Source organism: Frieseomelitta varia, unplaced genomic scaffold (assembly GCF_011392965.1).
Source record: "Frieseomelitta varia isolate USP_RPSP 00005682 unplaced genomic scaffold, Fvar_1.2 scaffold_932, whole genome shotgun sequence".
Classification (NCBI taxonomy): domain Eukaryota; kingdom Metazoa; phylum Arthropoda; class Insecta; order Hymenoptera; family Apidae; genus Frieseomelitta; species Frieseomelitta varia.
The window spans coordinates 169238-185537 of NW_025110737.1; the positions used below are offsets into that span (position 1 = coordinate 169238).

The 16300-nt window shown below is 36.9% G+C and overlaps 5 protein-coding genes and 1 long non-coding RNA gene across 9 annotated transcripts; 4 read left to right on the forward strand and 2 right to left on the reverse strand.

The window, feature by feature from the left end:
- Positions 1–296: 296 nt before the first annotated feature.
- LOC122537817 (pyruvate dehydrogenase E1 component subunit alpha, mitochondrial-like) lies at positions 297–2929 on the forward strand. 2 transcript variants are annotated; one of them, XM_043671416.1, is made up of 5 exons: positions 297–593; positions 697–915; positions 1303–1551; positions 2018–2263; positions 2727–2929. In XM_043671416.1, exons 1-5 carry the CDS (start codon positions 402–404, stop codon positions 2877–2879), a joined length of 1059 nt encoding a protein of 352 aa, XP_043527351.1. In that variant the 5' UTR covers positions 297–401; the 3' UTR covers positions 2880–2929. The 2 variants fall into 2 exon arrangements, with proteins under 2 accessions (XP_043527351.1, XP_043527352.1); XM_043671417.1 differs by having other exon boundaries at positions 298–593; positions 2343–2867.
- Positions 2930–3036: 107 nt separating this feature from the next.
- On the forward strand, positions 3037–7275 carry LOC122537811 (J domain-containing protein DDB_G0295729-like). 2 transcript variants are annotated; one of them, XM_043671408.1, is made up of 7 exons: positions 3037–3323; positions 3473–3639; positions 4442–4951; positions 5031–5203; positions 5345–6034; positions 6115–6546; positions 6621–7275. In XM_043671408.1, exons 2-7 carry the CDS (start codon positions 3603–3605, stop codon positions 7146–7148), a joined length of 2370 nt encoding a protein of 789 aa, XP_043527343.1. In that variant the 5' UTR covers positions 3037–3323; positions 3473–3602; the 3' UTR covers positions 7149–7275. The 2 variants fall into 2 exon arrangements, with proteins under 2 accessions (XP_043527343.1, XP_043527344.1); XM_043671409.1 differs by lacking the exon at positions 3037–3323 and having other exon boundaries at positions 3568–3639; positions 4399–4951.
- On the reverse strand, positions 7191–9110 carry LOC122537820 (leucine-rich repeat-containing protein 59-like). Of its 2 annotated transcripts, none has more exons than XM_043671420.1 (6): positions 8779–9110; positions 8553–8612; positions 8361–8483; positions 8067–8280; positions 7815–7997; positions 7191–7731 (listed from the first exon to the last, which is right to left on the reverse strand). In XM_043671420.1, exons 1-6 carry the CDS (start codon positions 8866–8868, stop codon positions 7448–7450), a joined length of 954 nt encoding a protein of 317 aa, XP_043527355.1. In that variant the 5' UTR covers positions 8869–9110; the 3' UTR covers positions 7191–7447. The 2 variants fall into 2 exon arrangements, with proteins under 2 accessions (XP_043527355.1, XP_043527354.1); XM_043671419.1 differs by having other exon boundaries at positions 7815–8000; positions 8779–9108.
- A 78-nt stretch (positions 9111–9188) lies between these two features.
- Positions 9189–12581, forward strand: LOC122537814 (transcription factor 25). The gene is made up of 8 exons (XM_043671413.1): positions 9189–9585; positions 9742–10124; positions 10207–10438; positions 10518–10771; positions 10831–11140; positions 11227–11520; positions 11594–11784; positions 11927–12581. The coding sequence occupies exons 1-8, from the start codon at positions 9454–9456 to the stop codon at positions 11949–11951; spliced, it is 1821 nt and encodes a 606-aa protein (XP_043527348.1). The 5' UTR covers positions 9189–9453; the 3' UTR covers positions 11952–12581.
- A 131-nt stretch (positions 12582–12712) lies between these two features.
- LOC122537815 (actin-related protein 3) lies at positions 12713–15259 on the reverse strand. The gene is made up of 6 exons (XM_043671414.1): positions 15038–15259; positions 14490–14670; positions 14084–14398; positions 13695–14009; positions 13384–13602; positions 12713–13307 (listed from the first exon to the last, which is right to left on the reverse strand). The coding sequence occupies exons 1-6, from the start codon at positions 15079–15081 to the stop codon at positions 13128–13130; spliced, it is 1254 nt and encodes a 417-aa protein (XP_043527349.1). The 5' UTR covers positions 15082–15259; the 3' UTR covers positions 12713–13127.
- A 215-nt stretch (positions 15260–15474) lies between these two features.
- On the forward strand, positions 15475–16206 carry LOC122537824. The gene is made up of 2 exons (XR_006308697.1): positions 15475–15611; positions 15803–16206. It is a non-coding gene; the product is annotated as an uncharacterized LOC122537824 (long non-coding RNA).
- The last annotated feature ends 94 nt before the right edge of the window (positions 16207–16300 follow it).

A 16300-nucleotide genomic window follows, 5' to 3' on the forward strand; every position in this document is an offset into this window, starting at 1 on the left:
CGATAATTTCTATCCAGTGATATCATACCGACGAGTTCGAAAAGAAAGCGACGAATATATTGTATACGGTTTGGTCACTCGTTATGGTCCGCAATCAGTTGCTAGCGCAAGAGGTTAACCTCTTACGTAGCGCTGGAATGACGTGCCACGCACGTCGACAATTTTTTGTCCCAAATTGCAACATTTTCTCAGTTTTAAGTATATTTAAGTGTAACCCAGGCAAAACAAATAATAAGTTTATTACTTCTTAATAATTTCTATCCAGTGATATACCGACGAGTTCAAAAAGAAAGCGACGAATATTGTATACGGTTTTGGTTACTCGTTATGGTTCGCAATCAGTTGCCAGCACAAGTGGTTAATCGAAGAAAAAGGGATGTTAAAATGAACATGTTTTTCTCATGTTTTTTTTTACTCAGAAATACGATTTGTATCGGTTGGAGAGCGGCCCGTCGGAGAAGGTGACAATAAACGAAGAGGAGGCGATTTACGCGCTGAGAACGATGTTCTACATCAGGCGAATGGAAAGCAAGGCGGCGGAATTATACAGAATGCGCTTGATCAACGGTTTCCTTCATTTGTATGCTGGTCAGGTAGAATTTACGATCATATGGTCTGATTAACCGGACGTCGCGAGGTCGACGATAACAGAAAGAAAGGAGGAGAGAGAGAAAAGAATCATGTGTGTTTGCGCAGGAAGCAATAGCCGTTGGTACGAAGATGTCGATATTGGAAAAGGACTGTGTGATCTCGGCTTACCGATGTCACGGTTTCGCGGTGGTATTCGGTGTACCGGCACGAAACGTTTTCGCGGAGCTGATGGGTCGCAAGACTGGAGCCTCGAGAGGGAAAGGCGGCTCCATGCACATGTACGCGAATCAATTTTACGGTGGCGAAGGGATCGTTGGCGGTCAGGTAGAGAAATATAGATTAAATATAAATTTAATTATATTAAATATAAACATAAATATGGCCCGGCGCGAGCCATTTTTTTTCCCTCTCGCGATTGGAGTAGCCAAAAGATGGTAAGATAGACCTGGGCGAAATTTACTTCGAATAATAATTTGTAAATAAGTTTTTGAAACAACTGTTCTTCAGTATTTGGCGAATAATAGATTTCAAATTAATTTAATTTTTATACGAAGTACCGAATAATATAATTTCGCTATTTTACAGATAGATTCTTTCTAAAATAACTTTAAAGAGTAACTTAAAAATAATTTTTATTTGAAAATGTTTCAAAACATCCGGATCTGTCGTAAAATAACGCGATTGGGGATGAAAGTTGTTCGATACGAACAGGTACCGATCGGCACCGGACTTGGATTGGCTCAGAAGTACAAGGGCACGGGCGGAGTTTCTTGGACGTTTTACGGAGACGGCGCTGCGAACCAGGGTCAGGTCCACGAGGCGTATAACATGTCGAAATTGTGGAACCTGCCGGTGGTGTACATATGCGAGAATAACAAATACGCGATGGGGACCTCGGTGGAGAGGCACTCGGCCAACACCAACTTGTACACTCGGGGAGATCTAATTCCAGGAGTGAGGGTGAGAAACAGAGAAAATCGTAGACGAGTGCAGGTCATTTGAAAACGATTATTCTCTCGTTCCCTGTATAGGGTGTCCATAAAGTCTCTTTACAATTTCAAAAATTTATTACAAAGGCAAATGAAAAGACAGATAAGTGGAAATTATTACAAAATGAGACGTATATATTTAAGTTTTTTTTCCTCGTTTAATACACCTCTCTATGAGCACCATTAGTTGCACGAAGTACATCAAAACGGTACTCGAATTTTTGCCATGTTCGCTATAACATACTCTCGTCAATGGTGGCAATGGCATCGGTGATTCTCTGCTTTAGATTAGTATTAAACGAGGCAAAAAAAACTTAAATATATACGTCTCATTTTGTAATAATTTCCACTTATCTGTCTTTTCATTTGCCTTTGTAATAAATTCTTGAAATTGTAAAGAGACTTTATGGACAGCCTGTGTATCTCTTTCGTTTCAGGTAGATGGCATGAGAGTGATGGACGTTCGCGAGGCTATGAAATTCGCGAGGGACTACGCTCTACGAAACGGCCCGATTCTCCTCGAGATGGTCACCTATCGTTACTACGGGCACAGCATGAGCGATCCTGGCATCTCGTATCGTTCGCGAGAGGAAGTGAAAACGACACAGACCGAGCGAGACCCTATAGAGTTACTGAGCAAACTGCTCGTAGAGAACGGCGTGAAAACCGAAGCGGAAATTCTTGTAACAATTTCTTTTGCCTCCTTTCCTCTTCTTCTCGCTCTCTCCCTTCATCTCGAGACTGCATCCTTCTTTTTATTAGGAGTTGAGGCAGAGTACGTACAAAGTAGTGGACGACGAAGTGGAGCAAGCTAAAGCCGATTCGTATCCGGAGATGTCGGAGATCGCGACGGACATTTACGTGAAACCGTTGGAAAAAGTACGCGGCAAAGCACCTTGGGAAATTTATTGAAAAAGAAAACAACAAAATAGCGAATTTCTTTCTTTGTACTCGCAGTCTTGCGTTCGTTGGTAAAATAAATTAATATTTATTCCAAGCGTTTTACGGTCAACACTAAAATGCATCGGTAATTCGATCGAGAGAAAAGAAAAAACAAAAAGAAATTGCACAAGACTCGTGGAGAGAGAAAGAAGAACACGTCGCAGAGCGTGTGCTATGCGAGTGGCAATGTTTGCTTCTTGGTAGTTTTCTTACTCCGTCAATTGGAATGATCAATTAAAACATGTCGCGCCGCGTCAATTCGCGATCGAGAAGAGGAGAGCACGAAGCGAGGAGAACGAACGCGAGAGAGACGGAAGATTATTACAGCAAAAGGGAACAACGGTTGGAGAAGAGTGAGTCAATCGTTCGTAGGAACATTGTATATGTATACGAACGTATATGTATATGACAGCAGAAGAAGAGTAAAAGAAGAGCGAGTGAGAGGGAGGAAGGGAGAGAGAGAAAGAAGGAGAGAAGTAAAAGCGAAAGATGCCAACGAGTAGCGACAGCAAGACAGTCTGTCTTTGCGGGAGCCGCCTTTGGTTTTCTCCCACGTGCAGTTCAGCTCGTTGAATCTTAACAAGTTAACATCGAGAGGCAATTGTACGCACAAAATCTCCCCATTGGAGTGACATTCTTTGAGAAAGTTCCATTTAGAAAAGATAGTTAAATATAGCTAAACAGCGAGTAAAATTGTACGTGAAAATGTGTTTGCGGAAAATGAAATGAAGTATGAAGTAATATTTACTGATGTGACGATTTAAGATAGATAAGCATAGACGCAGGAATAGGAGACTGCAGGTGAGATTTCTGCACCACTGATCGAAATTTCATTTCGATCGCTTGTATTTTATTTAGGAACGTTGGAACAAGCTGTGAATGTTTAGCAACGTTCGTAGGATCGTTTCTTATCGCTTGTCTGTTTAATCACATTTCCTGGTGAATTTCAGCCAAAGTGACAGTTCGGTAGCTACGTGCGTATTCGTAATCGTCGCTAAGAAACACACACGCACAGATAAGGTATCTTCGTGCCCGAGAAATCAAAGGTTGACAAGGAATCGAGCAGAAAACGACTCGATCATGGGACTCGACGCCGACGTTACTGCCATACTTCGAGGTAAATGAGATGATAACGCACAATTGTTACTTCCTTAGTTTCAAAACTAACAATAAGTTGTCACTATACAGGGTGTCCAAAAAAGGTTGGGGCCAAACTACGTGTTACCGAGGTCAAATAGGTGAAAAAAGTTTGTGTAAACTTATGTCCGAAAACGCTTTATTGAAAAGATACGAGCTTTTAAAGATATTTACGATTTATTGTGACAGTTGTAAGAATTGTTCGAAAATTCCTCCTTCTGCAAGAGTGCAGGCTTCCACTCGTCGAATTAGTGATTGTCCAACTCTTTCAAATATTCCATTTGCATTGGAAATAATAGTAAATGCATCTTGAATACATTCCCAAAGTATCGGGTGACATAGGAGGCCAACTGATTGGTTCGCCGCGACTGATCCAACGTTGAGGGCAATTGTCTATTAAGAAATTCACGTACATTCCGTCCAAAATGTGGCGGGGCACCATCATGTTGAAACCACATTTGATAGCGTGTTTCCAATGAGACGTCGTGCACCATATCGTGAAGATTGTTTTGCAATAATTTTATTGAGAATTTGTAATACGTGTACGACTCTGTACAACGAATTTTGTCCATAAATCTTTGAACGCTTATATCTTTTCAATGAAGCATTTTCGGACGTAAGTTTATACGAACTTGTTTCATCTATTTGACCTCGGTAACACGTAGTCCAAATTTGGTCCCAACCTTTTTGGACACTCTGTATATGTACGTGTTGCTAAACGTTGATTCGTTTCAATCAGAGTCGACCGAATCGATGTGAAATTCTACTTTCCCTCGTGACAGATGTGGTGCAGTTTCTGGAATGTTTGCGCGACGTGAAACTTCCACTCACGTTGGAGAGCATTCGAGACAATCTGTTGGTTCGTTCGAAGGATTCGCTAACGATGTTCATGATAGAGAGAATCGGGAGGTCTGCCTCCCCGGAGCCATACTTGAACATGAATGCAGCCGGATCGAAAGGTCTGTTGGCGACGACAGTGAAAACGGAAACCGAGCTTCAAGAATACGTGGGAGCAGATGAACAGCAGCAGCAGCAGCAGCAACAACAACAACAACAGCAAGATTATTACGAGACCTTTCAGGGAATTGAATCGGCGAATAACGTTACATCTCCGATTCGCGAAACGACGGATAACATCGAAAGTAAAGAAGAAACTGAAAATACACCGACAGACATTTACGCGAATTTCTCGGCGGCGGAGACGAAAAGTAAGTGTGAAATGTGTGGCCCCCTTTACAGAAAAGACAGACACAAATTGTTCGTTTTCGAACAGTACCGAGGTTGCTGGGTTGGTAAGTTGAACTCGAACGTCGATGCGAGTTTACTACGTGGAACTAAACGTGGCAATTTCTCCGTGCAAATGCGATATAGGTTTGGTTGGACTGCATCTGTTGATTTATGGAAACGATCGTGACAATCGTCCGTGCACGATACTGCCGATTCACGGTTACATGGCCCGAGCTGCTCCAAACGCGGTAACTCGGGATCAGCGTAGAAGCGAGTCTGCCTTTGAGATTTTTCGCCCTGGTAGCAGAACTTTCCAGGTACTCAAATTTATTACATTGTATAACATTGTATTATATTACACCGTATTGTATTACATAGTATTATATTACACCGTAAACATAGAGGAGGAAACAGACGAGACGATTGGCATGCGAGAGTAAAGTGAAACGTTGTTTCAGTTTTTTGCGAAGACTCGGCAAGATATGGAGCAATGGGTGACGAAGATCTGCGAATTGGGCGACGAGAAAAACGACTGTAAAGAGAAAGAGGCAACGCGAGAGATGGACGTAAATATCGTGGCAAACGGCACTATCAAGCAGCCAAATGACCAAGAAGATCCGAATCCCAAAAATGAACGATATCAGGATGTGTCGCCAAGCACCGATACCGAACTTCCCGATAAATCTCCAATCGAGCCAACCGTTACTAACGAAGAGTCTCACGAGTCGAGCAACGTTTCTGTTTCTGCTTCTTCTCAATCACATTCGCCGATTCCTCCTCCGTTGCCAGCTCGAATTCCTCAAAGGCTACCGATCCCCTCTCTTCAACATTCGCCTCAGGAATTTCCTGACGAAGAGGAGGACGACATTTACCACAAGATCGAAGACTTTAGGGACACGGTGCGATACGGGAACGTCAGCGAGGCATCTCAAATTAAGATGAACGACGACCGATCGGACAAAGAATCATCCGCAACTTACGACGACATCCAAGCGAGCGTCAAAAAGAAAGATAAATTTGACGAAAAAAGTAAGGGGAAATCAATTGTGTCGCGAGACGAACTGACATACGACGACACTGGTACAACGTTGAAAGATAATAAAGTCACAGATGAACAGGACAAGTTCTCCTCGTACGACGATGTCGAGGTAATTATTCTTTTTATTCAACTTTATTTCACTCTATTTCTTTTACGCTACGTTTCATGTTGTGCATCTTTCGTACACAGAGTGTCATCAATTCAAAGTCGAACAAGGTACGAACAACGAGGAAAACGGAGGAATTGACAAAGTCACCGCAAAAGAGGTCCTTCTTGGACAGAGTGAGAAGTAAGAAGGAATCACCGAAGAAAATTGAGAAAAAGGCCAAGTGTAAAACCATCGGCTCTCCGTCGCGATTGCCGCCGCTGCCGCCGCCGCTACCGCCGCAACCGTTGGCAAACAATCACGAATCATCGACTTACTACGACGATGTGTCCGGTCTGACAAACGTCGAGCAACAAGCGAACCGTTTCGAGGAACAGCAATCGGAGTATACTTGTCCACCACCGCCTAGGCCGATCTACGCGAAACCGCCGATGACCGAGAACACAATCGATGCGGATGAATTTTACGACGACATCGCGTGTCGCGATAAATCTGATATTGACAAATCGTATCAAGTAAGAATCGTCTGCCGTCTCGTGTCATTTTATCGCTTTATCTCTTCCCCCTTATTATTTTTATGAATTTTCAGCAAACTACAAAGAGGCCGAGTCTCACGAATACCGATCGGCCAGCTTTCTGTGAAAACGTGGATCGTTCGCAGCAAACGTTCGAAGACGACGAGCATTATAAAACGCCACGGCCGGATTCGCATTATCCCAAATGTCATCCCGTTGATCATCAAACGAACGACTTGTACGACGACGTTGCTATACTTGCGGAGTTTACGACACGACAAAAGGAAATTCTAAGTAGCAGAGAGAAGGATAACGAAGGGACGACAAAGTTGCAAACCAGTCCGGAAAAGAAGCCGTGGAATCGGTTTGTTGGAGGGAGAAGATCGAAAGCAATCGACTCGTCGATTGCCGAAGGGAATGGCCGAGTTTCACAGGGGACGGAGGGCTCGTCGGACGAGCTTAACGAACAACACAATTCCTTGCGAATGAACACCTTTCAGAAATTGATCAGTAGAATGGAAAGTTCTCTCGGCAAGGCATCCTCCAGGACAACGTCTTCGATATTAAATTTAAATAAAGCGAATCTCACGAACAGTGGATAACATTCAGAAAGAAACGTGCGTCTGCGCATATTTAAATGTATGTAACCAAAGAAGTAGTATAATATATTTCAATAGACATGTATTAATAAAGAGTATTATTTTGCTTTTTTAAATAAACAACATTCTTTGACTTGTGTATGTAATTTCGATATGACACGTCGTAAATATTCGCGATATATACATGACCGTACTTACAAATTTCAATAATGATAAGTTTCATTCGTTAATCGTAAACTGAGCTTCAGAGTCAGAAAAACAGTCGTGTCCAATAAATTGGATCGTTTTGTCTTATAAAATGCTTATTTTTCCAGTGGAATGTCTGTCTTCGTTTCAAAATATCTCTCGTATGCATGATACAAATTGTGGCAAATATTAATCACCGCTTGCATGAAAGAGTCGAGTATATCGGTACAATATTTCTGAAATTCCTTTAAACATAATTTATCACTTAATGTGTTGATTTCCATACGACTTATAAACAATTCCAACTCTTTCAAATGCAATGGAGGACTCAAAACTATCAGTGCAAATAATAAACCTAACAAAAAAAGCCACAAAATCGTAGACATAAAAAATCGTTTTCCTAAAACAGTAATTAATTAAATTATTATACCAATACCATTCGCATTTCCAAGTAATTTGGTAGAACAAATCTTGATGCATTACCTTTAACTTCAGGATTTTTGTTATAAGATATCAGAGGTTCCATTTTGTCTTCATCTATTTCTATCATTTTATCTGACAAATCAGATTCATTTTTATCTAAATTTTGTTTATTATTCTTATCTGCTGCCTTCTTCCTTTTTTTTTTACCTCCTTTTTTGATCGATATAGTACTTGTTTCTGTATCTGCTATAAATAAAAATTTTACCAATGTTTAATATATAAAAGCCATTGCACATCGAATTTTAAAGATACCTGTAATGGCGTTGACTCTTCGTGATTTCTCTATTTCGATAGTGATTTTTACTTGCGACAAATAATTAACAACATCACGAGCGCAAGACTGACACTCACTTAAATTACTACAAGGGCCAGCAATGCTAGCCACAGCAGGAGTTAAGGGATTTTCCTTTAAATCTAACCATCTCAAATTCTTCAATTCGCCCAAACTAAGTGGCAATCTACTTATCTGTAAAATCACTCTATCGTTATCTACACGAGAATTTTACTTTAAGAATGATATACATAATATTTTTCATAAAGATTGACCTGATTTGCATAAAGATCCAAATGTTTCAACTGTGTCAGTTCCCCGAAGTTCTCAGGGATTTCCGTCAACATGTTCCTACTAAGATCTAATACGATTATTTGCTTCAGGTTGACAAAAGTATTCTGAAATTAATTGCCTGTAAAATTATCTACAGCGTTGCATCAAGCAGTAACAGAACTTAAGAAACTTACAGGCAAAGAAGTTAAGAGGTTGTTTGATAAATCCAAATCTGTTGCTTTCTTAATAGTTGCCTAGAGAAACACAAAACCTACATTTTAGTGATTCAATCTGGCATTTACAATGCGATGGTGTACGATGATATAAGAATACATTCAACGTTCTAAATCATATTCAGTAAAATTAAATGTAAATAGTGTTGACAGATCAGACAAAATACGTATAAATTCTTGCACATACGATTTCTCGAACAGGCACTTCTTTCAGGTCGCATAGGCTGAGGTCTAGTTTCTTGTCTTTCAGTCTGTTTTTAACTTTCTTCAGATTCATTTCGACAACGGGAAAACGTTAACCGGAGAAATGGAATTGTGAAATACAGAACTCGTGGCTTTTTGTGGCGTCACCTTCTAGCCGAGAACATATTGTAAAGTTGTAAAGTCCAAAAGAGGTTATGCTGGTAACGGTAACGTTTAATTTCTCGAAACGAAATTCGTATTAACGGTGAGCAAAATTCTTGTACACAAACGACACACGCACGTGGCTAACGTAAACCAATGTAAACTTGCCACGACCTTATCGTTTGACAGTTTAGCAACTTTGTAAATCGCGCGGCTGTTGGTAGGACTTGATTGGCGATTGTAGCGTACAATCGTAGCGACATAACGTGACGTGAGGTGTCTAACAAGTAGCGAGCCTACACGCAGTGACAATGAATCCATATCTATACAATTTACAGTAGTTTCGTTTGTACGTTTGAGGGAGAGAATCGAGTGAAAGCAGACTTCGACTTCGAAGGAAGTATCTGGCAGTCAGGAGATCAACGATTCACTCAACGCGCTCAAACTCCTGGTCTGGATTCAATTGTTTTCGTCTCGATTCGTTCGCGCTTAAATTGAAAGTTTAATTTCACTGAGAATGTCTACACGGTATATAAAAAAAGTGTACGGCGGCGATGTGCTGACCGAGACGGACAGCGAAAATGAGAGCGCACTAGAAAGTTCGTTAATCGGCAACGTTAAGTCAAAGGCGTTCAACCTGTTCGACGTAGTATGTGCCTCGAGTATTTTCATTTAATCTCCTCATTTGCAACTTTTCGTTTCGTATGATTAACGTTTAAACGATAAGTTGCAACGATAATGTCCCTTGTTATAATGTCTAATATTTGTTATCAATGTACCATCTTTTTCGTTTCATTTCTTTTAGCTAAATCAGAATTCTGATACTAATGAAGAGAAAGAAACTGAATATGAAGAGGAAGGAGAAGAAGGAGAAGGAGCAGCAAATGAGAATAACACTGATAAAGCTAAGCGTAAGAAAAGAAAGAAGAGACGGAGAAAGATAGAGAACTCTAGAGCACAAGTTGTCGATGCCAAAGAGGAGGACGTGGATGAAATTGAAAGGACGTTGAAGGAAGTGAACAAGTTACTTGGGGAACCACTTCCAGGTTGTAGCTTTCAAAATGCAGAGAATTTACAGATGGAACAAAAGTCCAAGGAAGATATTTTACTAGTGCAGCATAAACACTTGAATCCATACAACGAACTCAAAAGAATTTTTGGTAGCAAAACAGTGAAGGCTGAGCAAAAGTAGGTTTTTCAAAACTGTTAAGTAAATAAATGTATGACATAGTGTAATTAACCTTATGCCACAGTCAATTAATTTCAACAGCAATAGAAGAAATAGAAATAGTCGTTTTCGTCATTTGAAGAAAACCTGGTTGGTTTCTGCCAGAGATAATTGGCCACCGATTACTAAATTTGGTCTTTCAATGTCCTTCGATCATACAATGCAGTTTACCAATAAAGTTCAATACTTTGTGTACGATCACAGTCCGTCATACAGACAAGTACAGTTAAAATTTTTGCAAGCTGTCGAAAGTTTAAATCCCGAAAATATTGTGGTACGTTGTGTTTCAATTTAAACATTATATTTAAGTACAAAAAATTATAGTAAATTTATAAACAAATATTTTGTTTCAGAATATAATCAATATCCATTCTTATCACATCGATGCGTTATTACAACTAGCTGAACTATGTAAACTCAACGAAGATCTAGCATTGGCGGCAGAATTCACAGAACGAGCTCTGTACTGCTTAGAATGTTCTTTTCACCCGCTGTTTAATATTACGACTGGTCTGTGCAGATTAGATTATAGAAAACAACAAAATCGTGCTTTATTCATAACTTTATTTAAACATCTCAATTTTGTTGGTGGACGTGCATGTTACAGGTAAAAAAACATGATCTTAGTACTTTCTTCAATTCCTTTCAAACTTATTTACATTTCAGAACGAGTTTGGAGTTTTGTAAATTACTTTTGTCACTTGATCCAGAAGGCGATCCATTAGCTGTAATTCTTTGTCTCGATTTCTATGCTTTAAAAGCAAAAGAATATAAATGGTTCATCGAATTTTGCAATTTTTGGGATAGTACAAGGAATTTAACGCAGCTGCCAAATATAGCGTTCAGTTTAGCTTTAGCCCACTTTCATTTAGGCAATGTAACTCTCGCCAATGAACTTTTACAAAATGCTTTAATAATGTTTCCGGGCGTATTGATGTCGTTATTGGAAAAATGTGGTATACAATCCGATGAAATGGTACTTTAAATTTTATTACAGTGTTCCAGAAAAATGTTTTCCTCGAATTAAAAAAAGATTAACTATTGCACGAAATTATTCTGCAGGTACAGTCTCATGATTATTTTAACACTAAGGCAATAATTTCAACTTCACCAGCTCTAGAGAAGCTACAAAATTTGTACGTTGTACGTAACTTTCTTCTGTGGAAAGAAGCAAATTTTTTGCCCTGGTTACGCGAAAACGTACACACTGTATTAAATCGTGTTGATTCGAAAGATGATTATGTAAAATATTGTGAGATAAAACGAAGTAAACGTTACCAAGGGAAACTACCAAAGAATATTTTGCGGCATATTATATTATCCGATATAAAAGATATTACCGTGAGCGTCCAAGAGGTATAAGTAATTTTGTATTATCTTTATATTATTAATTTCCTTATTTCTGTAACATTCTTGTGTGAAATACTAGGTACAAAATGATGGCTCTGTTCTTTCGTACGATCCTTTACCACCTGTGGATAGTATTGATATTTACAAACGATCTACTACACTTACGAGCACAAGTAGAGCTAGCTCTAATCTTTTATCTCTCTTCTTCTCCTCTTTATTCACGGATATTAGTGGTGATGTTGCGGATGCCCTTGAAGGGTTAAATCTATTGTGAGTATTTAATAATTACAGTTTTAATAGTGGCAATAGTAATAGAAGTAACAACAACAACATCGATAACAATAATGATGATAATATTTAAATTAATAAGCGGATAATTATTACAACATATAATATCGTATGAAATTTTTAGCTATGTTAACAATGAAGAAACATAAGATTGGTTCCAGTTATTCCAACGTAGAATGACAAATCAGAGTACAGGAAGTTTGTTTTCAACTGAGTAATACTAAAGTGAAGTTACATGTGCATAAATATTTTTCAAACAACAGCTATTTTTATGAAAATGACATACATTTCATATTAGGTATCTAATATTTAATAGTGAACATAAAATTTTCTTTGTCCTTTTTTATTGTTATTATTATTAGTAACATTATTATTACTACTATCATCATTGTAATTGTATAATAGTTTCACGTATTTGAAACTTGATATACTCTGATTATATTCGTATATACATGCCGATATAAGGGTATTATACACCTATTTTGAAAAGTTGTAAATACCTAAAAAGAGAGAAATTTATATATACATATATATATGACTTCATATACATGTATGTAAAAATACATACATACAGGATGTTTCACCTAACTTGTACAGTTTAAATAACTTTAATTACGCGTCTGATTTCAACTTTTGTATACATCAATTTTTCATTGGACGTATAATTTTGAAGTTATTTAAAGTGTGCAAGTTGGGTGAAACACCAAGACATACATATATGTATACTATGTGTATATATGGTACGTGTACATTAATAAATAAACAATATTACAAAGTTATTTGTGTTATTACTTGTATTAAAGTGTTATTTGTTTATTATTATTTACATTTTGTTGAAGTCTTAATGCCAAAAAAATACTAATACAGGATGTATTAATAATACAGGATGTAAAATATATATTCCATGATGTGATTCATTAGAAAAGAATTATTATTTTCAAATTGTCTTATATTATGTACAGATCTATACAATCATCTTGTGTTATCATTTTGTATCAACTATTCTTGAACATTGTTTCTCATGCAGAGAATCTTTACTCTTTTGAGTAATTTTCCCTGTATCTTTATTACATGTATCATAATAATCGATGAGCATAAAAATCTTTTCGTGTGCGTTTACTAGTGTAATACTGGGCGTTCCTTTGTAATTATTTCAATTAGCAGTATGTAATAAAAACACCCATTCCATTTAATCAAATACATCATCACTTGAGATAAAAGACAAATTAGAGATTGAACAAATTATTAATAGAGCATTTAGTATCAAGAGACCATTGGTCCGTAATAATGTAATTTTTTTAATACCACTTGTATCCTTATTAATTTTATACCATACTATGGAATACGGGATTATAACGACAAATGCCGGGACCATATTCCTGATAAGCCTTTTTGGTATGACAAACTGTATAAAATTCTGGATCGCTAGCTAATAAAGCACCCCCATACCATACTGCCCAACGTTGTTTGTGATGCGATATAACATGAACATCTATAGGTTTTGGCTGAAATAAAATTAAAACATAAATATTGGTATTTTTCTTTCTTTCTCATACTAAAACATATAAGAGTATATATTACCGTAATAAGACTACCACTTAATGTTTCGCTAAGTTTGAGACGTGCGTCGACAATTCGTTTTATGTCACGTTGCAATCGTCTACCAAAATCCTTGAACATTGTAGAACCACCTGATAATACAATGTTGCTATATAACGGCCTTCTAACATCTATTGGACAATTTTGAATTACATCGTCTACTATTTCACTTAATGGTGTCGTGAAATCTGGATTAGAGAACTAAATATGCAATGAGAAAATGAAATGTACACATAATAAATTTTTTTCTTTTTTATAATCATAATTGTATAATTGATTTCAAATAAACATACTTCAGGATGAAAGAATATCTCTGGCCCAAGAAACCTTTCATATCCAACATCTACCATGAATGGTTGTTTTGTAATGCTATTGACACCTTCGTATTTCTTGATTTTAGTTGGATCACTGTCATATTTAGCAAATTCTTTCGAAATGTCAGGACATATGTAACAATATTTTTCTTTTATTGCTTTAGCTGTCTCTAATGATTGTTCAGGTGGTATTCCAATTTCACGTTCTCGTAATAAACTTTGAATGAAATATGTGATATCGCGGCCGGCAATAGGAATATGTTTTATACAACTTCCTATAACAAAACCTTCTGCCTAAAATAAATTTGTTAATTGCAAAATATTCTTAAAATGTAATTGTAAATTTCAGTTTTCTCTCAATCACTTACCACTGGTATTACATGAGTCACTCCATCTCCACTGTCAACAACAACACCTGTTAATGTTCTATCCTCTATTGTTTTAGCTGTCCAAGAGGCGGCTAATGCTAATACCGCCTGAACAGCAATATAAAGACCCGGCACGTTAAATGATTCAAACATTATCTCAGCAGTGTATTCACGATTCTCAGGGGTATTTAATGGCGGTTCCGTGAGTAAAAAGTAATGATCTTCAGGTTCTGCCCTCAGATATTTGAAAATACATTGTTGCAGGAATTTCTCCATTAAATCCCAGTCTTCCACTAATCCGTGTCGAACTGGATACTAAATAAAATTAAGTATAAATCATAAGGCAATTTGAAAAATATTGTACACTGTGATATGAATATAAATAAATACTGAAGTGTCTATATACTTTTACGGAATAACCCGTAGCTTCGAAAGCTTCATCTCCGATGTATGCGTCCAAATCTTCGACTCCTTTAGTAATCCTTCTAGCATTATTATCTCCAACCTTAGCAGTTTCTTTAATTGCAATTGCAGATGGAATTATAAGCTGTGGTTCCTTATTACCCGCGAAACCTAGCTTTGTATATCTGTAAAGTCATAAATAATAATAAGTACTTTCTCGTTTGATAGAACAAATAAGCAACAAGAATACATATAATTATTATTATTATTATTATTATAGTTATACACATATGTATATATACATATATTATATATTGTATATGTATTAAACTCAAATTTTGGTAGTTGCGCTAATACAAATTAATTGTTTATTAAAAATTAACAATTATGCGTGTAACAGTTAAATAACAACAAATGAAATAAAAGAAAAAGGAATTGATAAAGTTACATTACTCGAAATATATTCTAATATGCGGAATGACATGTGTCATTAGATCACGCTTCGGCTTATTTATTATAGTCGAGATTAATTTTTTTTTTTTAATTACATACCCCGTACCCACGTCAATTACACAAGCAGGAAGACGACCAAGCATCGTGCCCTTTTTGTTTCGACCGGTCTTTTATCAAAAAGAAATATATTTTCACTATAATATAAATGTAATATTCATCCGTATCAATTAACCACACCTCGTTTCGAAGATAAAGCAGAGCGCACTTTAAGCGGCGTATCCATTTGAGCGAAACTCTCGTAAAAAGGATAATCATGACATTTACAACGAAAATTCTTCAACAGTAATTTAGTACCAAGCTCTGTCTCGTTATTTATTGTATGCTTCATAAAAATTTGTCTTACAGAATCAATCGACTATAATAATTAAAAAAAAAAACTTTTTGTAATTATTGTCAACCAAATGATGTATGTTAATGTTGTCTCAAACTGTACATTTCGAAAGCGTGTAGAGAATGATAAACTAAGGTGAGAAGTTTCTTAGAGATTCACTCGTTTTTGTCCCGTTCAGAAAAAATTATGAAAAGAAAAATTAAAATTTAATATTATTTACTAGTCCCTTACACGTTGCCACAGTTTTGACATTTAAATTCGGGACAGTTTGTAGAGAAACATGTACGTATGTGTATCTATAATGTAGTATATCGCGGACCTGGAATATCAAAAATTTATTATGCACATTTCTAATTATATTCGGGAACAATTTTGGTCCAAATGCAGGAATTGTGAAAAACTAAATATTATTCGAACGAATGTTTTGCTTTATCGATATACAATTTGTAAATCCTCATTTATGCATTTTTTAGATTAAATGAAATGTAGAAAGAAAATCAAAGGTCTAATTTGGAAGAAACAATTGTAAAGATTGATATATCGAGTCTCTTAATTATTTTCTTTAGTAATAAAAATGTAACTTATGGGCGTTACATCATCACGTAGCGGTGAAACGGTGGAATTATTGAGTTTGATTAAAATGAGACTCTAGACAGATCTAGAGAGGATCTGGTTTGTGTCTGTGGCGATTCCGCATGAAAAGCCGCTCCGACAAAGTCTCCAGGTTAATCCAGGATCCTCGTAGAAAGTACGTCGTTTTGGAAGTTCATTCAAATGTTAAGTATGAGAATTCGGTGTAAAAGGGCGTACAAAAAGGCGAATGAATATATTTTTGTAGTTGTAAATATATAGTTTTATTAATGGTTCTTTGCACGTATTTATTTGTATTGATTTTCCTAAAAAATCTTTTTCCACGCTTCCTCATCGATTTGACGACTCCGGTAAAGATAAACCACCCCACGATTTTTTTT